This window comes from Jatropha curcas, chromosome 3, assembly GCF_041381405.1.
Source record: "Jatropha curcas cultivar XTBG-Jc1 chromosome 3, XTBG_Jcur_1.0, whole genome shotgun sequence".
In the NCBI taxonomy this organism is placed as follows: Eukaryota; Viridiplantae; Streptophyta; class Magnoliopsida; order Malpighiales; family Euphorbiaceae; genus Jatropha; species Jatropha curcas.
Genome location: NC_143153.1, coordinates 1000802 through 1024744, shown reverse-complemented (window position 1 = coordinate 1024744; position 23943 = coordinate 1000802). Strand labels below are relative to the sequence as shown.

The 23943-nt window shown below is 34.7% G+C and overlaps 4 protein-coding genes across 5 annotated transcripts; 2 read left to right on the top strand and 2 right to left on the bottom strand.

Annotated features, from left to right (window-relative positions):
• Window positions 1-300: 300 nt before the first annotated feature.
• LOC105644765 (DEAD/DEAH box RNA helicase family protein) lies at window positions 301-8299 on the bottom strand. Its single transcript, XM_037641881.2, has 20 exons — window positions 7257-8299; window positions 7087-7140; window positions 6873-6982; window positions 6552-6764; window positions 6385-6463; window positions 6054-6107; window positions 5894-5968; window positions 5738-5791; window positions 5251-5295; window positions 5070-5164; window positions 4849-4972; window positions 4575-4673; window positions 4127-4182; window positions 3926-4028; window positions 3112-3240; window positions 2694-2863; window positions 2485-2509; window positions 2281-2396; window positions 1300-1610; window positions 301-1147 (listed from the first exon to the last, which is right to left on the bottom strand). The coding sequence occupies exons 1-19, from the start codon at window positions 8277-8279 to the stop codon at window positions 1523-1525; spliced, it is 2712 nt and encodes a 903-aa protein (XP_037497809.1). The 5' UTR covers window positions 8280-8299; the 3' UTR covers window positions 301-1147; window positions 1300-1522.
• A 567-nt stretch (window positions 8300-8866) lies between these two features.
• Window positions 8867-15668, bottom strand: LOC105644768 (RUN/FYVE domain protein). The gene is made up of 6 exons (XM_012230236.4): window positions 14562-15668; window positions 14329-14437; window positions 13806-13926; window positions 12954-13682; window positions 10053-11961; window positions 8867-9688 (listed from the first exon to the last, which is right to left on the bottom strand). The coding sequence occupies exons 1-6, from the start codon at window positions 14755-14757 to the stop codon at window positions 9264-9266; spliced, it is 3489 nt and encodes a 1162-aa protein (XP_012085626.1). The 5' UTR covers window positions 14758-15668; the 3' UTR covers window positions 8867-9263.
• Window positions 15669-19061: 3393 nt separating this feature from the next.
• On the top strand, window positions 19062-21791 carry LOC105644770 (Lojap-related protein). 2 transcript variants are annotated; one of them, XM_020683615.3, is made up of 4 exons: window positions 19062-19457; window positions 19636-19723; window positions 20098-20195; window positions 20984-21479. In XM_020683615.3, exons 1-4 carry the CDS (start codon window positions 19137-19139, stop codon window positions 21017-21019), a joined length of 543 nt encoding a protein of 180 aa, XP_020539274.1. In that variant the 5' UTR covers window positions 19062-19136; the 3' UTR covers window positions 21020-21479. The 2 variants fall into 2 exon arrangements, with proteins under 2 accessions (XP_020539274.1, XP_012085627.1); XM_012230237.4 differs by lacking the exon at window positions 20984-21479 and adding an exon at window positions 21493-21791 and having other exon boundaries at window positions 19065-19457.
• Window positions 21792-22470: 679 nt separating this feature from the next.
• LOC105644998 (F-box family protein) lies at window positions 22471-23721 on the top strand. Its single transcript, XM_012230503.4, has one exon. It carries the CDS (start codon window positions 22691-22693, stop codon window positions 23606-23608), a length of 918 nt encoding a protein of 305 aa, XP_012085893.2. The 5' UTR covers window positions 22471-22690; the 3' UTR covers window positions 23609-23721.
• The last annotated feature ends 222 nt before the right edge of the window (window positions 23722-23943 follow it).

Below are 23943 nucleotides of genomic sequence, written 5' to 3'. Positions count from 1 at the left end.
AAATTAGTTACTAACTCCTTTCTATTAATTTTGACAATTTTTTTTTTCCTCATAAAAAAATAATTCTTAAAAAAAAATCAATATTAATTATGAATCTTCATCAAATTTTATCTCTCTTAATTGAAGTGATTCAATAGTTTTTCTATTTTTATGAAAAGCTAAAAAGTGTAAAAATTAATAATATGAATATAATATAAATATTAATATTAATAATAAATTACGTATATTCTCATTTTCCTTTTCACCGTAAATTTAATGAAAATTATTCAAAAAGGAAAAATTAACCCCATCTTTTCGGCATATTAATAATTAAAAAAAAGTTATCTATTAAAAACGGATAAGCCATCAGCAAGATATTTGCCAAACTCAATTAGTTGTAGCCAATAGCCATCGCATTTGATTTGACTATCGCCAGCTTTAAACTAAACTAACATTCTTCTTCCAATTTTACAAAAGAATAAAAAATAAAAAAAGTCCAAGAAGTCTTGCGTGAACCTTCGATCCTAAATCTTGATTTTTTCCAAAAGCTACAAATTGAAATTACACTCAAGAGAACGAAGCAAAGACTTCTAGATAAAGCAAAACAGAGGTTTGAGTTTGAATAGCCGAATTTCACCCTTGGTATTGAAATCTGAAATATAAACTTGTAATTAGAAAGAAAGAATTGCCCGTCAGGCAAGTTTTATGTTTTGCTTTTACCTTTCTTCTATTTTAGTTTATTAGCTTGTAAAATTTCTCCATCTCCACAACTTGCTCTTCCGTGCATAACACTTTAATATACCTTTTATGGGTTATTGGCTTACTTGATTCATCTTTAATATAAATTATCCAATTTGATAATTAATGTTTTAAAAAAAATTATGGCATAATCCAGATTCTTTTAGCTTGCACCTATGTGCTGAAACATCATTATCAACATACCCAACTTTCATAGTTCAAGCCATTGTAATTAGGTAATTAAAATAAAAGTTAGTACGTATATAGACATAAGTGAAATCAAATAACTTGCCATTGCTTTTCTCTGTTCAACTTTTTCCAGGCCAAATCTGCAGATAATAATGCCAGTGGCCCACAGCGTAACTCACCGGAGCTTTCCCCAATTGACGCTAAGTGGAGCTTTGGCTTTGCATTGACCGACAGGCACTGCCTGGTAATCCAAAATAACAAACAAGGAAATTGCTGACATTAAAATCAAAATTTGCGTTCACCTTAAAGTGTCTCTCCCAAATAATTTGATGTAAAGAAAAAATAGTTTATAAACAGAAAGTAGACGTACAGTGCAAGTTTCAGCAGTAATACCTGAAATAATTTTGAAGGCCTTCATTTGACTGTTTTGAAATAAACTGATTCAATGGTGTATCTCCTTTTTTTGATTCAAATCCCAGTCCATAACATAAGTTCTGCTTCTCATTAACTAACAAGATTGGTCTCAGGAAGAGCAGGCCATCTAATAAACTAATGATAGTTCTAATTTCATATGCCTTTCACTCTTCAGAAGAACGACATGTTTGATATTGAAAAGCTAGGTTGCTTCTTTCCCAACAAAGTTCATTAATTCTGTCCTTGCAGCTTCCATAACCACTGGGAAGTCTATATGAGTATACCTTCCCCTGCAATTAGAAATTAGCAAATAGTTCAGAGCTGGCCTTGGTGAGATAATTATCACTCACTAAGATAATTATTTTTACGACCAGAAGGATTAGTGGCTGAGCAGAAAGTGATTCACGATTCAAATTCAATGCTTTTCCAATTTTCAGGGGACCAGAAGTGCTGGAATGTGCCCTCATATGGCACCACCTCTCTTGACTTGAATCTCTTTTTCGTGAACTTTTTTAATTACCACAAGATGAATATAAATTTTTTTACATTATATATTTAACTAGAGAAGTCATTGCATAAAAATAAATTATGATTCACGACAAATGGAAGAGAAGGGAAGGATAGAGCTGTTATTGAAGACACGTAATAACCTCTTACATGAAATAGTCTGTTGTTTGCCAACATAGCAAGTGAAAACAAATTTTATGTTATTTTCATATTATGTTGACAATTCTGCTTGGTGGAAAAAAAATGCAAATTTTGTTCTGTTTAGGCACGCTATCCCATAAATAAAAAGAAATCAAATCTCACAGTATTGCAATGCCCTATATATTTACATTGTATCTTCTGAGCAGTGACCAGTTTTTAACAATGTGTTCCAATGTGGAATGATTATCAAATCTTATAGGCTAAATAAATAATTAATATAATTGTTGCAAGCAGAAAAAAATGAAGTTATACCAGAAATGTGATTTGGACCAAGTTGTAGAGGGGTAGGCTGGGCTGGGAATGCCATGCATTATCCTTGCAATAGCCCGGGGTGTAAATTTGGCATGTGAGTTACTCTGCAGAAAAACCTGTATGCAAAAAGGGGGTAGATAGCTTACCACTGCTAACCATTAGATGCCTGGAGTAGAAATATGAAAAATCAGCTCAAATTCTCACCTTTACATCTGCTCGCAAAAACGGGCTGCAAATAGAGTGACAAATTTATTAGTGTAATATCTACAAAGTACTCGATGATAAGAAAAAAATAAAAAACAAGTATAAGGATTAGTGGGGCTGATAGTGTGATTTCAGTGTTTACTTAAAAACTTTCATTTTTCTCTATTTTCCATCAGTTCACCCTATTGAAGGCAAGAATCTTAACCAACCTGCTTTGACACATCTTATTTAAGATGTCATGTGTACCATCCTCCTTGAAATAATCCATAATCTTTCGTTGTAAGCAAGGCGTGTGGTGAGCATCATTGCAACCTTGCATCTTCTCACAGTCGTTCACAGCAAAGGCTGCCGCATTAAACATTGCATCCAATTTTCGCACCTAATTTCAGAAATGAACTGCATATCATTTGTAGAAACAGACTAAACATAAAGCTAAGGGAGAATGCAAGAAAATCCAAGTAATTGGTTCATTGACATGGACAAGGATGCTTGGTTCAATGATCCAAAAGTCAATTTACTCGTGCATCTGGTTATTATACTGAGCCCGTAATTTTTTTCTACCTTAGGCTGGAATATAGATTTTAATTGAACAATATATTGTAAACCAAAAGGATAAGAGCCACTCACCTTATAAGATTCAATCTCAGATAACCATCTTGTAAGCTGAGCTGAGAGAGAGCAAAAATCCTTAGGGACTTCGTCAATCGAATAACAGTAGGCTGGATCCTTAACATCATATGTTATTTCTCCCTTCAACTGAAATAACCCCAAGAACAAGACAACGTAAAGTTATCTACCACTTATCACACTATACAAACGACAAATTCATTTGAGCTACAAAAGAATAGGCTTAGCCTTTTTTTTTTTTTTTTTTTTTGACATGTTGGAAAAGCTAACATGCTAAGTTTTGAATGCAATTTATAAAGCTCATTTGTCAGTAAGCAAGCATTCCAACTTCTATGTACAAGAAACCTAAAAAAAGTAGCACATAAAGGTCAATGATCCATTATGTCTCAAAATACGATAATTCCAACTTAAGGAACGGAAATGCAAATTCTGTAGAGCGACATTGCAAGGAACAAAACTCCATTTCAATGACAAAAGTCGAAATATTGTCTTGCACTTGAGTTTCTTGTCCATTATGGCTGCTATTAAGCTTTCATCATTGGGGTTGATAAACAAGATGCCGGTTTATTACAAGTGGTGATTATCAGAGTTGCACAATTATTTATCCTGTATTTTCCAATATAAAACCTGATCTCTCTACTCTTGCAATATATTGACACGTTATAATTGCTTTTTCTCTTCCTCAGGTGTTCTGAAGCTCCTTACTTTCATATAAATACAACGATGTTGAATTTCAATTTCTGGCAACAGCAGTAAGAATAACCCTGAGTGACTAACAGGAAACGAAAACATGGTTTGCTTTCAAAATACGAACCTTTAGATTTTGCAAGTGAGTTAATAGATCAAAAGTTGTAATCCCAGTGCTATTTGCAACAGTAGGTATGTCAAACACATATTGCCCTTGTCTTGTTTCAGACCTGAAACATGATTAACCAAAATTCAGTGCACCAAAATTTTACACACTAAAAGCTGTGTAAGATACAATTTCAAAGTCAGAAATCACAATTACGCTCACTTCTTAAGAATCGCTGAAACTAATAAATCCTTGTCAGCCAGCAGCACAGGGGCAGTCTGCATTTACACATCTCAAGCATCAGGAGATAAGTATCACAAAACGATAATGAGCAGATAAGTTCCCATAAGTATCGTTTGAAACTATAGTTTACTATCTAAAGATTTTGGAACAAATTAATTTATATGAGACAGAAATTATTTGTCACTAAAATAATCAGAGCTATTTAATACTTTGATAAACCCCATATATCATGGGGTTCAAATTTTTTGAAGTTGACGACAGCAGAGTCAAATGGCCTGTGTACTTTATGGAGCTTCAAGCTAAAAATTATGCTGTCAAAGCATAACAATGGCTTCAGTGATCTACCAAGCATAACCTATTAAAACCTTCGTGGAAGCAAATAGAAGTTCAAGATAAACAAATGGAACTAACTTAAATTTCCACTAACCTTATAGAAATTCAAAGTGCAAGTTACATTTTGCTCTGGAAGTAGACGCAAGTATTGCACCTCACCCAACTCCAATTGTGTTAAAAGTGTAAGCATCACCTGGAAATTCAAAAGGAGCAACTTTATTCGTATTCATAGTTTTTGAGCACCGAGTTCATGTTTATATTTATGACGAACTGTAAGACTTGATAATAATTGATCTACATCAATGATTCCCAACATGAAAAATATGAAATTCCTGAAAATTGATTCAGCAAAAGTACAAAGGAAGAACCTCTTCTTTCATATCAAAATCACGAGATGCAGCTTCTTTGATTATTGAACAAATTTTCCCATGCGCATTTTTGGTAAAGACTTGACAGAAGAACTTGCTTACGGTATATTCATCTATCCCTTCACTAAGGATATGATGTCATAAATCAATTCCATATCTTCGAATTATATAGAAGAAATCAACTCCATATCTTCGAATTATATAGATGAAAATATAATCACCTGTGCAAAAGACTTCGAAGCTTGCAATAAGTGGTATCATCAAAAAAGAGATGGCAGTATGACAACCTTCCATCCCGTCCAGCACGCCCAATCTCCTAATAGAGCAATTAAACTCGTTCATTCAGCAAACTGCCATATGGAATATCTCGTCTAAAAACAGTGCTAAGGAGCAGATTTCTACCTGAACATACTCTTCCAAGCTTTCTGGCAAACTATAATGAATCACCTGAAACAGTTGCCATTAAAGAGTTCCAGAATTTATTCCTATATGACAGTACCCTATAGAATGCTGGCATATGGTGATGGCAGCAGATGTCAAAGGGAAACTAAACATGTATAGTTTTGAATGCTTGTTGGGATGTACTAAATTGGCTCAGCTAAAAATGTCATTACATCTTATAAGTTACTTGGTTAATCTCTGAAAAAGCAACAGTAAGACTACAACAGTTAGGCACAACCTCTAGCTCAAAGAACTGTTCCTTTGACTCCCTCAAACCAAAGGTGGGTTTAAATATAGAATGGTTAATCAATTTCACTGTGTGAGTAGAGTGGGCAGAAGCATAGCAAAAAGCTTTGGCAGTATATTATGGACAATACATATTGGTAAAAGTTCGGCAGCTAGCATGAATGCAGAGATACCATAAAACAGATACAGTTTTTGTTCTTACAGCTCCAACATCGCTTTTGTCAAGCCCCATGCCAAATGCCACTGTTGCAACAACCTTCCATTTACAAATTTCAAGTTAATACATTTACTCACTCTGCTGCTGACTGTAGTTTACAATGTGTTAATATAAATATATAGGAAGAGAGACTGTTCTCACAATTCTAATCTTGTTTGAACAAAATAATTCCTGTATGCGGTTCCGCTCCTTAGAAGGGATAGCACTATGGTAGCTCTAGATGTGAGATCAAAGTCAAATTGTCAGATTCAGCAACAATGAGGCGATTATGAAACATGCAATTGATAATCAAGGCACTAACCTTTGCCGAAATATTGTTATCACATAAGTATCTGCTCAGTATATCAGTTTCAGACTGCAAAAAATCACAGTGCAATGCAACAGTTAACTTCGTCAATTACTAGTGCAAATTTAGCATACTTAGTAGTATTAGCATAATGCGGAATTCAATACACAAATTAGGACGGTGTTAACAGATTACCAACACTACTTCTATAGCAACCTTAACAATTTTGCACTAAGGCAAAAGTTCATCTTTAGGCAGACAGCAGTATGACTTGCAGAAGCATTTTAACAAATCATTAGAAATGAACCAAGAAATAAACGTTTTAAACATATGATACCATGATTACCTGGAATTTGCAGTATATAATGATGCTTTGGACTTCCATGAAGGGAGAAGACTTTATTAACATCAGCAATTCTTTCAGTCTATTAAGTTCCAGGCATTGATCAATTAGCATAATAAGTTTAACTAAATCACTTAAAAGAAGAAAAACCGAAGGAGTTAGGAACTCGCCTATTTCCACTCAAGGACACCGACAATTGCAGATTGTTCCTCAACTGGGCTCGTTGAATGAGATTAGTGGAAGGAATCTCCAAAGCAGACATAACAGAATTCAAAGTTGTGGCAGTGACAGTTGCAGTCATTGCTAGAAAGCATCCAATATTGAGTCTAGCACGAAGTAAAGGTGCCCTGAGTCTCATGTACGAGGGCCGGAAATTATGGGACCTATTGACGAGGTGAACATGTGAATAAGTTTTTGTGTCACACATTGGAAATGAGAAGCATCCTAAAGCCTAGAAGGCAAGGAGTAGCTAACAAAACATAGCAACTCACCATTCAGAAATACAGTGAGCTTCATCGACCACAAGAAGTGATATGCAAGTGGCAGAAAAAATCGACAAGAATTGGGCATTTAAAAACCTCTCTGGTGAAACAAAAAGCACCTGATATAAGACCATAAAACCTTAACCTTAGCAATACTGCAGGAGGTAAGAAACAGCCCGAGAGATGCAATTGTCAATAGCCTACATAATGTCAGTAAACTGACCTTTATAGTCCCTTCTTCAACTAGCCTGAGTGTATTAGCAGCCTCTTGGGGTGTCTAGAGCAGTTTTTAGAAATCCAATTAAACAAAAAAAAAAAAAAAAAAAAAAAAAAAAAAAACGACACACCAAATTAAATATACATTTAGAGCAGAAAACACAAAAGTAGAATTACCTGACTGCTACACAAAAGACCACCCTGTACCATGGGAGGCAAATGCTTCAACTGATCAATCATTAATGCCACCAATGGACTGACAACCAGTGTAATCCCTGGTAAAAGCACCGCAGGCATCTGATAGCAAAGTGATTTACCAGCACCAGTTGGCAAAACCAGCATGGTTGACTTACTATCGAGCACCATCTTGATCGCTTCCATTTGACCATCTCTAAACTTGTCGTACCCATACATTATTTTCAACAGCCTCAACAAGTTCTCATCGGACGCCTCACTTTGAGCCGCCAAAACAGCCGCCTCAATCGCCTTGCCACTCTTACCTTGCTTCGGTTTCTGTTCTTTAATCTCAGGAACTAAAATATCCTCGTCCTGGACACTTTCCTTTTCGGAGTTCCATTTTCTCTTGCTTCTTCTATAAGGTTTGTAACCGCTCGATTTTCGGTTCTTGAACTTGCGGTTATATCGATTCATATTTAGCTTAACAAAATTACCTTCACTGCCACTGCCTTTCCGCAACTTTACTGGAGGCAAAGGCACATTTGCTCCGATCAAATTAGGATGCTTCTTGGAGACATTTGGTTTACTCCCCTGTGTAACACTATCAGCAGAAATTGGAGGGCTAGGATTGTTTTCAACGGACTCGAAATTGATAGAAGGTCTATGAATTTTTGAAAACGACGCTGATTTTGAGAAGTAGCCGGCCGGTAGGATATCCATTGAAAGGGAAATCGGCATTTGACGGTCTTGAATGAAGGAATGGCGGATCTGGAAAGGATGACTGCAGAGAGGAGAGACGTTTGGCTGTGATTCATCTTGAGGGGGTTTTGGAGGTGGTTTGTTTGTTTGTTGTTGCCGTTTTTTAGTGGATTTAACGTTGGTTCTGGACTTGTGAGAGGAGAGTAGTTTCGGTGGAGGTGGTGCCTGCTGCGGCGACGGAAGAGATAGTGGCGGTGGTGGTCTCGGGCTTCTTGGAGGAGTGGCAGAGATGTGGGAGCCATCGGAGTCTGAATCGGATTCCATTTGCGGAGGAATGAGTAGTTAAGGTTAAAGGAAGGAACATTAGACGGCCTACAATTTATGCTCCAGATTTTCCCGCCAAACGTTTTTGTGCCTCTTGTGAAATATCTGAAATACCCTTCAAAATCATTCCGATAAACTAATCTGGATTTTTATTATATTATTATTTATAGTGGGCCTGAGTCTAGCCTGTTCGAATTGGATTAACATAAAGTCATATCCAAGATAGTTCCAATGGGCCCGACCTCACATAACTTTATGTGCAATTTTTTATAATATTATACACAATATAATTATGTGCATAAAAGAATATATTATCTAACATTCACACGTGGAACATTATATTTATATATGGTATGGCATAAAAGCAATCTACATATGGAATAATTTGCCCAAGTGTTTGTGCAGAAGCATACTGAAGTCAAGCTTAGGCCATAATTTTGAAAGGCATAAAAGATCAATAATGGCAAAGCAAAAAAGCTACCAAAAGGGATAGGAATAATATTTGGAGTCTTTTTTCTTTGATGGGTAAAACACTCTGTCAATCCTTTTGGCTGAGCTTGGCTTGCCAGAGACACTGGAGAAGCAAATGTTGCAAAATCAAAGCTATACTTTGTAACAATCAAATATGAATGGTTGGGGTTTTAGTTCACACTTCTCTCTAACCAAGGACTTGAATCAAGTGGGAGTAACTAACAAGAATCTGGCAAATGGAGCAGAGCAAACACAAATCTCCAATGCCTTAACTAATATCAACCTAATAACAAATAAAAACTTTACAATTATGTCACCAGCACATCGTGGTGTTTCTTACAAATAAATTGGAACCAACAGAAACCGATTTGGCAAAATAATCTAAACAGCCCCTCAAACACAGAAAAAAAGACCATTAACATACAAGCACTCAGCAACTTCTCCAAATGGCTGAAGGAAGTAGCAGAGTTATGCAGTGCATGGCACTGACTGCGCTGTGTGAATGAAAGACTTTCACATTATTGTGCAATTGCATTTCGATTCCAGCTTCGGAGGCTTTGCACTGTCCGTGTTATTAGGAACGCCAACATTGCGTACCATAGATTCGTTGGCATTTTCATCATTCTCGGTCTTTCTAGAAGGCGATTTTACATCTAATTCTGTCTTTTTATTTTGTCTAGCTTTCTGGGACTTTGATGTACGTTTCCCAGTAGTCCTGTTGCGTGAATCCTTTCTATCTGCAGTAGATTTTCCCACAATTGTAACAGTTGGCCAAGAACCTTCCAAAGGGACTGAATCTTCTTTTTCAATGGCTATTGCTGCAGCCTGGTAGGCCAGATCGTGGACAATGGAACTACAGAAAAGTATTGTATCAGTTGCTTCTTCAAGGGTTAGGCTTCTTGCCTTACTTCCTTCCCGAACCATTACAGTAGAATCTTCTGCCACAAGCAAAGAATTTGTCAGAGAATCTAGTTATATTTTACTGGTCCCCTGCCAAAGCTTAAATTAGCATAAAAGATTTAAGCACATGGAAACCACAAGGCATTGTTTATAAATCCAGTGAAGTAGACAAGCATGATATGGTAGCTTCACAACTATTGGGAAATAAAAAATAAAAAGCCAATATATTTATTTGGATCATAACTCGTTCAAAAGAAAATACTAAACTAGCATACTGCATGCAAATCAAGAAAAAAGATACACCTTTCATCGATGAGAGACATGTTTCAAGTTAATTATAGTTAAGCCACAAAAACAAAAACTTTGACACAACAAAATAATAATAATGCAACGATAGCGTACCCAATATGCCATGTAAATGATCCGAGTTGCCATGCTCCAGAACAGAAGTAGACATATCCTTATCAGATGGAAATTCATTTGTGGGGCTCTTTGAATTTCTGGGGGCATCATCATTCTCTGAGTCAGGGTTACTGTGACAAAAATTCTCAGCTTCAATTTCTGATATTGACGCCAAAGAACTATGGGTGGGAACCACAGCATCATTTTTCCTATCGAGACTAGTACTCGACATGGTATCTTCCATTCCAGCAGGGGGATCTGGAGGAATAACTGATGTGTCTAAATCCGAGACAGTGCTTGCATTGTTCTGGTTATCATCTTCATTTTGATTTGAATGGTAGTCTTCACAATTTGGAAATGATGCTGCTGAATTCTCCTCTAAAGGAGTGCCAACTGAATGGCATGAGGAAGCATCTATTAGTCTATTATTCTCATTCTGCTCAAAAGAGACGACCTCGGGAACTACTGCATCAGTCAAAGATGCATTAGAAGCAACATTTTCTTTGTTTTCTGATGTCAACACTTGCAAAGTTGCAGTTGCAGTTGCTCCTTCTATTCCATCTTGTTTCAGATCACCAAGAAAACACTCCCTATTCTCTTCATGGGTGCTTGTTGCAAGACCAAGGTAATTGTGGTTTGACGTTCCAGACAAAGACGATGCGCTGCTTTGGGGTCTAGTGCTTATGTCATATCTGTGGTTCTCCATATCAGATTTCCTGCCACTTAACTGCCGTTGAACACGAGTTTCTACTTGCCTAGCTGAGCTAAAATCAACAGAGGATGAAGCAGACGTACTGCCATATCCAGTGGAGTTTCTCAAACTGTTTGCACTGTCTCTACTGTAAGAGAAATTATCATAAGAAATGGTAGAGGCAACAAAAGTCCTGGCTTGAACAACAGGCCCCTTGCTGCTGCTTGACCTCTTAAGGAGGACAGAAATGCCAGCACCTTCTGAACCATCCATCTTCAAACTTTCATAATCATTAGAAGGCAGTGATTCCTGAACTCCGGAGCCACTATCAGATGCTTTGAGACTGCCAGCTGGTTGTCCAGCTCCATGCTGGTTAACGATCCTCTGATCATCTCCTACCAGCAACCCAGCTTCTTGGGAGCAAGTAATTTGCTCATAGTATGAAGTTCGGCCATGCTTGACATTGTCTGCTTGCTGAATGACCCTTGCCTCCACCCCATCAAGACCTTGTGACTGTGACTCAGGTACAGCCACTTGCGTCTCAGGCTCATCAAAAGGCACGTATTCTTCAGAAACATTCATAGACAACATTGGAGAGTTCTCAAGAGCAACTATGCTTGTATCCAGACTGGTGGCAGCCACAAGATTGTCTTGTCTGCTGCAATCTGGACAAAGATTTATGTGCTTTTCTACCATTTCAATGGCATGATACCTACAACCACATTTAGAACAAACTTTTGTGTTTTCTAGACTACCAACTTCCGAAAAATCAGCTCTGGCACATAATGTGTCTGAAGCAGAACTGATTTCCATATCAATCTCCTGGTGGCGGAATTCTTCAGAATTATTAGGCTCACATTCAGTGGAAAGGTTTCTTTCCAAATCACCAACCTGAAACCGAAGCAAACCATCACCCATTTCATGTTCAACATCCTTATTTAATTTATCCACCTTATCAAACGCAAATATTTCTTCCTGCACATCAGGGTGTGTTGTATTTCCACTTTCAAATACCATATCTTCCTGGTGGGGGTCACTTCCTTCAGTATCAGGTGCACCACTGTTACCTTGATCAGAACTTGCATTACTGCTAGTCGTAACTGAAGAATTCCTAGATATCAAAGGACGGTGTGCAGAATTTGTTTTTCCAACATAAAAGGTAGAACTGGGCACACTGGATAAGAGTGGTCTGAACATGTTCTGAGGGCTCTTCCGATCCTACACAAAAATATTGACCAGGATAAAGAATCTATGCAGTAACACTTCTAAAAGTATGAGTTGGGACGTGAAGAAAGTACAAGACAATAATCCTTATTGATTGACTTATTCATTTGTGCCAAACAACTATGTACTGCTTAAGTTCCCTGAGAAGGAAAAAATGACAGAAACCTTGATAGGCTCAATAAACCACTTCACAATACTGATAAAAATTTAGGATAGCTTACTCTTTTTGGTTCTTGAACTAGTATAGTTAACAAATTTCCATTTTTTACTATTATTATCCTGATTTGTTCAATATTACTTATGAGGGAAAAAAAAACGAGCTTTGACCTTTTTTTTTTGAGAGATGTTGTAAATTCAAATTCAGACTGAGCTCAGACAGGATGGGTTCACTTAGAAAGGCTTCCCCCATACTTCCAGCTATTACAGCTGATTTCCTGTCACCCAAAGGTGTGAGAAATGGTTTAATGCTTGATAGTAAAGGTTGCTAACGGCAGATAATTGCCTTAGACATTTAGGCTTCAGTGTAGGTAATAGGAATAGCATTTATGGCAAATTTGGATAGATTTATAAGAAGCTTTTTGAGTTTAGTGTCCTGGATGAGAAGTGAAGAAACTATTGTGAAAACAAATTATTGAAGCTGTCTGCTAAACAACTTACAATTGGGAGGTCCCCTTAGAAGTACAAGCAGAATCTGTGCGTATTCACTATTGTTAGAGAAACTAAGTGTTATTTTCCCTAGAAATATGGTGTATAATTCTGTAACAGTAATAAGGAGCATTGTATAAACAAGCAAATCGACTACTTAGGCTTTCTAGAATTTGCTAAGAAAATGACACAATTGCAGTTAACTGCCAAAAGCAAGCATATAACCACCTATTGTTTTTTATATTTGCAGAAAAAAAAAAAAAAAAAAAAAAAAAAGAATGCTCACTTGTAAAACTTTCATCATAAAGGATGCAATTCAAATGAAATAGACAACAAAATACCATTTGACGAAGAGCAGAGTCGAACGATCTCTTTGGAGCAGAACTTGGGGACAGTATTCTAGTTGATTTCTTAGAAAATGCCACAGCTCTATTATTTGGAAAAGTGCCAGTCCTCTTTGACGCTAAGCGATCTAAGCTACCCACATGAATGGATTGCAAAGAATCCACATCATCATCGCCAGATGATGCTACAGAACCTCTACTATGTGAGCTAATCCGGTCTCGGTCTTGACTATGCGATGAACTAACACTTCTAGAAGCAGTTGGAGACATTGATTGCCGGCCAAATTTTGAGCCCGAGTCCCTACCATTCCTGGATGCTGGTGAAGAGCCCCTTACATAAGATGCTGGTCGATCTTCCAATGAAGTGCGGAGATTGGGTGGTGCCTCAGAAGAAAAACCAGGGATATTTGTCTGCCATGCGCTTATTTTTGGTGAAGCAGAGTTTCCTCGACTTGTTCTTATAGGGGAAACTCCCCTTCCTCCTGACCCTGTGTTTGTTCTCGTTGGAGTTGGAGTTGAAGATCTTGGACCAGGAGCTGAAGCTTTAGTTGGAGGAGGAGAAGGTCTGCGTGATGGAGTGGCAGGTCGTTGGCTATGAGTGGGGCTAGAAAGAGGTGCTGATGATGGCCTTCCCCTGGATTGATATGAACTGCTACCAGACCGAGGTGATGGGCTTAAGCGATTTGGACTTGCACTGCCCCTGCTGCTTCTGTAACTCTTCTCCATCTGCATAAAGATTATTTGCAGGAAAAATAAATTATTACATTTTTTTTTGGCAAAAAATTTAACCTTTAGAGGAATAAAATTAAACACAATCTGTCCATTCTATAGAAATTATCAATGCCCTACCGTGGATGACCTTGATATAGTAATAGGCTGACTCCGAGGCCTGCCCCTGGATGTAACATTAACTGGCTGCGGCTCATCGTCCAATGAAGGAAAGAGAGGAGTGTCGGGAGGAGTTAATAACCTTAAACCACAATAACACCAGATAATCCATCATCACCAAGAACTTTGAAAAGCACTTATACTGACTGAAAACCTTGACGCAAAAGAGTTAAAGCAACATAATTCTTTCAAAATCATGATAATGATCATTCAGCTTGAGTTTGTGAATCAATTGAACAAATTAAAAACAAAAAATTAGAATTAGTAGCATTTAAAGCAAGAAACTTAAATTATCATCCATGACAAATCCAATACTTCAGATATCCGCGGAAAAGTTTTTCATATATATAGAAATCAAATTCTTTTTCTGGTCATTTGTGAACCAAAAAATATGCAAGTTGTCATAAAAGCTGTGAATTAACAATTGAAAATTGAGAAAGCTTAGTATAACCACAGGGTATTAAAATAGAAAGTCATAACCCACCAATCATAGTCATTCTTCTCCCCATCTGCATTAAGCAGTTCACTACTCTCTCCTCGAACAGGAATAGAAATCCCAAGCTTCAAATCTGAAAAGTGTTTCAACTTTGTAGCTGCATAAACAATCGACAAAAGGAAATAAAGCAACATCATTAACCAGAAGAAATAGACAAATACTTCCGTCAGAAAACCTAACATAAACCGAATTACAGTATAGAGGTCGGTACAGAAAATTACAAAACGTGTCTTCAAAGTCATCAGAGGACTGGAGCAAAAAATTTTCTCTTTCTTTGGACTGCATTTCATTGAACAAAGCAAGATCGTCATCCTTCTCCTTGAAGACCAATCCCCCTTCAAGACTGCGACCTCGCTTATGATTCTCACCTCTTGGCTCCCTCCTGGGAGAATATCTCAATGCCGGAGAAGGAGGCATTTCCGCTACAAACTAAAATTCCAAAATGATTACTTCAACCTGCGCTTTAAACCACAACCAAAACAATGCCTTTCCCAAATCCAATTGCCCATTACTTGCATAAAATTAAAATATTTTATCCTTGAATTCAAATTGCCTTCTTCACATGCTCCATTAACTTAAACCCACTTCAAGCAACCCAAAACTTATACACATATAATTCACAAATAACTGAATCAACTGTACCATTCAAAATGTGGAAGCTTAGCAACATATCCAATAAGAACCAAATCGAATCCTTCAACTTGCAATACAATATCTAAAAACCCTAAATTCCCATCAGCCGAATGATCCCATGGTACCAAACCATCACATTCACCCCCCACCTCCCCAATTCATACTCAAATTGGACTTGTATCAGTCTTTATCACCTTCCACGGAAGCGCAAATTGCAAAAAAAGAAATAACAACTCACCGTTTCAAGCTCAGTGAAAGCACTTGACTTGACTACCCAAATAACTCGAAAGTCAAAATTCTTGAAAGAGAGTTGAAAACTCGTTGAATGCAAATAAGATCTCGAATTGGAAGACAGAGAAGAACTTTAAAGGCACATTACAATGTAAAGAATGTTTGTTAGTAAACTCGGATCTAAGGCATTTATTGCCCTCGTTGTTTATTGATAAAGAGTGTGCAGATCGAAGAGGATCGGTTAGAAAGTTTCTAGCTTTCTCTCTCCTCCAAGAAAATGAGAGAAAGTCTGCAAGAAAATTTGGGGGTAACTAACCTCTCTATCGTTTCTTTTTCTTTTTCTTTTTCTTTTCTGTTGCTGCTCAGATTTGCTTCTTTCCTCCTTAGCAAGCTTTCATGTTTTTTTTTTTTTTCTTTCTCAGTAGCTCGCTTTCTCTTTGCCCTGTGATGTTTCTTTTTTTGCCTTTTTTCGTTCATTATTTTTTTAAGACAATAATTTTTTTAAATAGGAATAATTATAATTTTTGAGAAATTGTACAACAATTACTTTTTTAGGATTTTTAAGAAAAATATACAATAATTCTTATTTTATAAAAGATATTTTAAAAAGGGTTGGGTTATAATTTTTTTTAATAATATTAATTTATTTATTTTTTACAATAATAACTATGAAATGGGACAACATTTAATTGACACATTAATTAGCAACTCATCATTCCTTTGGGCAAGATTTCATCTCACCAAAATTATGCTAAAGTTAGCAAGAAAATGAAAACAAAGTACATATTTAAACATCTTAATTTTGATTTTAAATATAGATTAGTGGATAACAATCAAGGATTGCATAATTAATAATTAATAATTAGTGTATAAAAGCCAAAACACAACTAGGGAGTTATCATTTGCCATGTCTACTAATAGAAAGATATAGAATGATGTCTTTTTAATTGGTAGGTGATAGAGAAAACTTAAAAGCCTTCAAACATCAAACATAATCATAACACCTCTTTACTATTAAGGTTTTGATTCCAACAAAACTTGCACCTACAAACCAATAAAAAAAAAAAAAAAGCAAATTAAAATAAGATAATAACTTATAAATTTTATTAAATATAAATAATAAGAATTTTAAATGTGCTGTAAATGCAGTTCGTTATCGGGGGTAACGCTGATTAATAAGTAACCTCAATTCTCATAAAAGAAAGCGTAATTTACTATAAAAATCTGTATGCTCTGTAGCTCAGAAAATATTATTCTTTCTAGTTATATTAAAAAATTATCATGCTCACAACGTCTATTGGCATAGGAAAGTGACCGAAGATCGATCCATAATTATGCTTAGGGTGGTACTGTTTGATTGAGATTAATTAGTTTAATATTGTGATTTGTTAACAAATGAAGATGAAGCTTTGGTTATGAGTCAATGTCGAGATTTCATTGGCCCATGATAAGCTTGCTTTTCGTTCTTTTTCTGCATTGAGACCCATCATCTAGTTGTTTATCGTCAATATTAAGGTAAGAATATAGTTTTATTATATATTTATATTATATTAGGGGAATAGGGGTTAGGGAAATGCTATGTATGTGGTGTTCCATGGAAAGACATACATGCCTTATGTGAAATGTATTAATATTTTATTTAATTTAATTACTTATTTTTAACTTTGATTTAAAATGTAGTTTTAATTTAATTACTTATTTAATTTATTGAAAAGGGTAAAATTAATATGAAGCTCAAGAGTTTGCTAAAAATAATTGCAATATTAATATATTTTTTAAAATATATAGAGATAATATATTATTTTATTTGATTACATGTTACTGAAACACAATGCAATTTTGGACTTTGACGAGTCATATTAAATAGAGCATATTAGAGATATAGTGATAACACACATCAATTTTAATTTCATTAAAGATACAATTCGATATTTCATTTTTCACCACAATTTAAAAAAAGTAAAGTCTATTTAACTAAAAAATGATAAAATAAAAAATTAATTTATAAAAACAGCGGAAAAGGAAAACAAAATGAGTAGTTGGCAACCAAGAGTAGTGAAACACGACGCAGTTTTGGACTTTGACCTCAAAAATTTCAACTTTTGGGGAATGACACGTGAGGCCCGTGCTCTATAGGTTTCCGTTCAGGTCAATAATGACAAAAGCAAGTCAGCTACAATTCATCAAATCATGAAGACTAGTGGATCGTAGAGGTATGTCTAATTATGTGTCCTTAAAGACACGTGGCTTGTTCATTGCTCAAATCTGATTAATCCAACGGTTGAACATTTTTTTTTAACATTTCCAAGAAGAGGATGTCTTAAACTCTTAATAACACGAGTAGTTGACAACTTCACAGATCTTACCGGTCAAACAGCTACTGGGTGTGCGAGACCAAAGAAAATTACTAAATTAGATATATTAATTAATTGTATTTGTAACGCAAAAGTCAAAACTTAATTAGAGAGGTGGAGAGAGAGATAATTATCCAAATCACCCGAATGGCCCCTAATTAAGTGGTTTACTAATATGGAATTAAAATTTTAATTTAATGTAATTAGGTGAAGGTTTTTCTAAGGAAAACTATTAAATGATCATTATGGGAAGTTTAAGATGATCATTAATAACTAATGATGCTATTACTTGCCAATATAGTTGGTGACTATTTTCAACCTTTGATTGATGGTGATTGCAAGCAATGACCAATTAACTATTTAATGATGCAATTTTAAGAACTCTTTATTAAGAATTTATGATTGACGATTGGAAGTTTAAACCAAAAAAAAAAAAAAAAAAGGTAACAATATTTGCCAAATTCATCCACCATTTTCTTTTTAATTATAATTTAATTTTAATTTAAATAAAACCATGTTTATTCATGTGATTTGTTTATTTATTTTGAATTTTGATAACATATAGGATTTTATTGAAGAGGAAAAAAAATGGGGAGAGTATGGTTGAGAATTGACACCAAAGGCAAATTTGTGTGACAAAAAAAAAAATATAATCAATAAAATTTATTTTGTGCGAAAAGAACTCAGATGTTTTAAACATATAATTAGTTAAACCGACGATTTCAATGCAATCCAGTGTCACGACAGCTTGAAGGTATAATAAATTTAAACCTTTAATCCAATGACCTTTTTTTATTAAGCAACATGAAATGGAATTGCAGTTAAATTAGATTTGAGCATATTTTGGTTTTTATGTATAAAATCAATTTTTTTTTAATTTGATTTCCTCGAAGCTCAATAAATAAGTTTAAGACCATTAAATATAGCTATAAAATCGACCAAAATCACCTAATTGATTCAATTTTATTTAATTTAATTTAGTTTGAACTAAACTGACGCAATGCTTGTTTTTAAGTAAATAGCCGATCAATACAATTTCAATTTCAATTCTCAGTCAAATCGATGATTTTAGTGCAATTTCTAAGAATATATAATTGTAGTGGCATTGTACTAAAATCATCGAGTTTAGTAGCAATTTCAATGCATTTGATTCTCGTTTGTTTAACCTTATGTTATTGTAAATTGCAAATTATTTGAAGTTTGCATTACATTTAGTTTGGATTGTGATTTGATTAATCTAGTAGTACTTATTGAGTTGTTTTTTTTTTTTTTATTTTAAGAAAAGGATATAAATTTTATTTAGCTAATTATTTAAAAATTTAATCAACACTAATATTTTATGTGCAGATTAATGAAATTAAAATAATAGGTTAAAGTTGAATTACCAAGCAAAAATATCAGATTTTTTTTTTTCATTCATTTAATATTTTATGTTTTTTGGTTTAACAAATAAATTTTCGAACCCAAATTTATCAATGGAAACGTCATCGTTTACAAGCCGTGATAACTATCTTCGGTTATCATTTGTTCGAGCTTCCTCTGGACTCTACAGTTTCAACTTTCGAGCGTTGCGATCCAATGTTGGCGGCGCTGCGAACTCGGTCTATCCATTTCTGCTCACCACAGCCTTCCCTCCTCCATCGATCATGGAAGCTAGGCTTGTCAGGTTCCAGCCACGTTTTCTCTTCATCGACTGTCGAATCAAGCAGAAGCAGTAGCAGCTACAACAAAGGCTTGCTTGACCTAAACGAGGTTGAGAAGGTTCTTACCGACGTGAAAGCAGACGACGTGAAAGTGATACCGGTCGAAAAACACTGTGATTGGGCAGATTATATGGTGATCGCCACCGGTAGGTCTACCTGGCACGTCAAGAACATCGCTCAAGCTCTTATTTACAAGGCAGGTTCGTTTGCTCTTAAATTTTGAAATTTCCTTTTCAAACCTTAATTTTCTGTTTGCTTTTTATGAAATTGTGGCTGAATTATTCATCCTACATTTCTTTGTTATTTCATGGTTGCTGAAGAACAAATTATGCCTCAACTGAATATTTATTTCTTTAAATTATTTCTAAGCATAGGCTAAGCAAAAGCAGAAAGGAGCTGAGCGGATGATGCTTCCAAGCGTGGAAGGGCAAGAGAGTGGAAAGTGGATCGTCATTGACTCTGGTCTGTTCTGTACTCTGCATAATGTTAGATTTGCTGGTTTAGTCAATACAGAGGCTCACTTCTATTTGGAAAGAATTTTGATCAAATTATTAGCCGGAAATGTTTATTGTTATGAAAAAGTTAAGTTGATTAAGATTCATTGGTCGCAACTAGAAACGATTTCTAAGTTAATTTTGCATAATCTCATGTTCTTATCAAAATTTTACCGATTACTCAAGTTGTGGAGTTGTGTTCTTGTATTGTTTGCTGATTGTAACCTTAAATGACCGATTCATCAACTCTAACTCATCCTTATATATTCTGATGAAAGTGTACGGTGCCTATGTTCATTATTGTTACTTTAATTTATCCTTTTGGTTTCTTTATTTCTTAAGGCAAGGTGATTATTCATGCTCTTGATGAGAAGGCCAGAGCTTATTACAATTTGGAAAACCTTTGGACTTGTGGCACGTCTCGAAATGAGCCAGTTCAGGTAATGATATATCTGTAGTCAGTGAAACTTTTAAAGCTCTACAATCTTTATTTGATCCACTACATTGGAACTTTGCATACAGCCATGTACATGATACACACTTTAGCTGTATTTGGTTTTAATTTTTAAATAATCAAGAGAGAGAATGTAAATGTCTGATGGAATCTGTAGTTAAATTTTCCTGTAGAGGTGGGGGACGCTAATGGATTTTCAAGAGAGGGAAATGTCAAATGTTAAGAATTTGTAGACAGATGACTTCTCCCCTTTATCTCCCCTGTCTTCTACTGATCACGTGTTTTTCAATGTATGTATTACTTATGCAGTATTATTATTGCTTGTAGTATGATGGTTCTTGCCAATTTGGCAGGACTTGATCTCTGATAGCCTTCAAGGGAAAACTTCGGCCTTAAAATACTGATATTATTTTCCCTCCTTGAACCAGAATTGTTTTGTTATTATTCCATAATCTGTGATACGAAAAGACTGTAAACAAGAGGACGGAGAAGAGAGTATATCCTCTTATGGCATATTAGTTACCACAATAGTAGCTTGCGTTACTTGAATCCCTAGGTGTTGAGGTTATAATCCTTAAGCAATAGCACCTTTCTAACATGCACAGATAAGCATTTTGCTTAAATAGAAATCAAACATAATTTGGGTAATTAAGTTTCAAATGCATAATGTAAGATGTGTTAATGATGTGTATTTTGTTCAAAATATGTATGGAATTTGGAAAATAATCTTACTATTGAACTTTATATTCTTGTCTAATATGGCCCTTTCATTAGGGTGGAAAGAAAGCATTTGCGATTATTTCTGGTTAGGGCATGCAGAATATTCTCAGATTACAAACTGGAGTAGAGACCAGTAATGATATTGCCTATAATTTATTTATACATATTGCGAATGTCTGGGTTTTGAGATGGGAATATGCGAATATGGGTTTTGAGGTGGGTTGGTGTTGCTGTTGCCTTGGTAAGATCTCAATCTAAATCCTTGTTCATAAAACTTCCTACTTGTTTAAAAGAGCTTTTGAACATTTTAATTTTACAAATTCTGCTCGTCCTCATTCGTGTCTAATAATTTATTAACTAGCATAAGTATAGAACTTTTTCTGATTGTAGTTTTCTTTGGGGAGTGTGGCTGCGGGTGTGGGCTTGTCATTTTCTTCTTCTATTTTGTGTCAATTATTTTGCAGTTGGTGCATAATGCTGGGCTCTAACTTGATCTCTGCTTTGAGTTGCTTGGCAAAGGACTCCAACTAACATCCCGTATTTTATTTTTCAATGCTATTCAGGACCTAGAAAAAGCTTTTGTGAAGATTCGTCCCAAGAATAATTCTAAAAGACCAGTAAAAAGCCGTGCCTAAGCCTCAAGATTAATAACATGATCAACTGGATTTTATATGATGCCTTGTTTGTTTTCGCATTATGAAGTTGTTTACTTCATTACATGTGATGTGTACATTGTTGTTTTGTCATATTTCTTTCATAGTCAGTGGTATTGTTGTTATATTCTTATGTCAGTAGCCTATTTTGGTTCTTTTTGGTCACAAGGACATCTGTGTGCCCTAATTAAGAATTTTTCCTTTTTTTATTTATTTATTTATATAAGAGGGACCTAAATATAATACTATAAACTTACACTAAATAGATAACTAAATTTACTTTGTGGGTGCATAATTATAATGTTTTAGTAAATTATTTACAAGTTATCCATTTAGTTTTTGTTCTTTAAATATGAACTTGTTAAATGACTATTAGCATGTTTATCCTTTTTCTTCTATTACTTTTGTGAGCATAAAAAAAAAAAAAAAAATCATTTAAGAAACTCTTAAATTTTTATTGTTCAACAATATTTTTTTTTTAATTCCTGTTCACTCCAATGGGTTGTTTAATAATGAAAATAAAATTTATGAGAAATACGTGATAAATAGTTTATAAATTATTTTAAAAAATTTGCTTAATAATTAAAACTTAATTTAAACGTTCAAAATAGATTGAAAAGATGTTGGAGTACAAAATCTTTAACATTAAATTTACTTTTGCGAAAAAAAAAAAATTAAGAGAGCAATATAGGAACCATAAAGTTCAAGAATTTAATTTACAAAACATAACATATTTAAAAATTTTAAGGTTTTTTCTACAAATGATTTTATATATATATATATATATATATATATATATATATATATATATATATATATATATATAAAGTGAAACACTGCTAAGAATATATTTTAAATGTTGCTGGACAAAATCAGGCAGTGGAAGCTTCTAAAAGGCACACGTACTATGATAAAAATAGCTAGCCAATAAACATATTATCATTATTTATTAAAAAAAAAAACAAAAATTTTATGTATAAGTTAAAAATAAAATAACAAGTCCGCAAGAAGTATGCAATTAATTAATTTCTATTTAAAAAAAAAGGAAAAAAAAAAACTATAAATCCTTGCAAGAAAAGGATTACGTAAAAACAAATCCTTTCCGGATATGGAAAAGAACATAACTACCTCCACTCCATATATATTCACAGAATTGAAAGACATTCAAACATTCCTCTTCTTCCCTATATCCTCTAATTCTTCTAGATCAATGGATTCTTTAAAGCCAAAGAAAATTGTAACGAAGCACTGTAGAAAGCTTCATGTTAACAAGTTCAAGCATACTCCAAAAGAATTACTAACTGAAATTCTTTTCCGAGTAGCCTCTTCATCGTTCACTGATCTTTGCAATGCAAAAGCAAGTTGCGAAGAATTTCTACAAGTAGCAACAGAAGATTACTTCTTCGAGCATGTCTCTCTCAATCCTATCCCAATAATCTCCTGGAGGATCAACCATGCTGTCTCGTCTTTTTTGTTTGAGTGCAAGAGAAGTGGAAACCCGGAAGCATTGTTTAGACGAGGCATGGTTGATTATTTTAGCAAACCCAAACAACGCGAGTCTGGGCTTGATTTCTTGGAAAAAGCTTCTGGTCTTGAGCTGTTGAAAGAAGCTGCTAAAAAAGGACACATGGAAGCTAATTATGTATGTGGTATAATTCTCGTGTGCTACGGTGGGGAATTGAGAAAAGAGGGTTTAAAACTACTTTCTAAATTTGAAAGATCAAATTTAAGTTTGGTTATTACCGATTGTAGAAAGAAAGTTAGAGACTTAGTTAAGAATATTTGGGTGGATGACAATATTTTCGGATTTGGACCGGAAGAAGAGGAAGAATGCAGGATTAGTATAAAAAGCTGCAGTTGTAATAGCAAGAAGAAGGCAGTCTGTTCTTTCACTGTTGCGGGATCAAGATGGACAATGGATTCTGATTATTTTGAAGATGACAGTTCTTTATGTGATTCCTGTTTATGGCGTCGTGAAGCAACTCGGTTTCTTAATATGTTAAGAACTGGTAGATATACGCTTTAGGTTTTTATTTTTGGCAACTCGGTTTCTTAATATGTTAAGAACCATAAATATATGCCTTAGGTTTTTTTTTTTTTTTTTTTTTTTAAATTTTATTTTTTTTTGTAATTATCCTTTGAAATTTAGTTAAGGCACATATATTTGTTTTTTTTTTTTTATATTTGCATTTTCCTTATGAAATTCGTTGTTAAACGACGCTGTTTAAGTCGTTTAGACCATAGTGGGTTGGCTGGGCGGACTAACCTAATTTTCTTTCCTTCCCATTAACTTATCTTGAATTCCATAAGCTAACCTTGTTACCAAAATATACTACTACTTTGCCATCAAACGGCAATTGC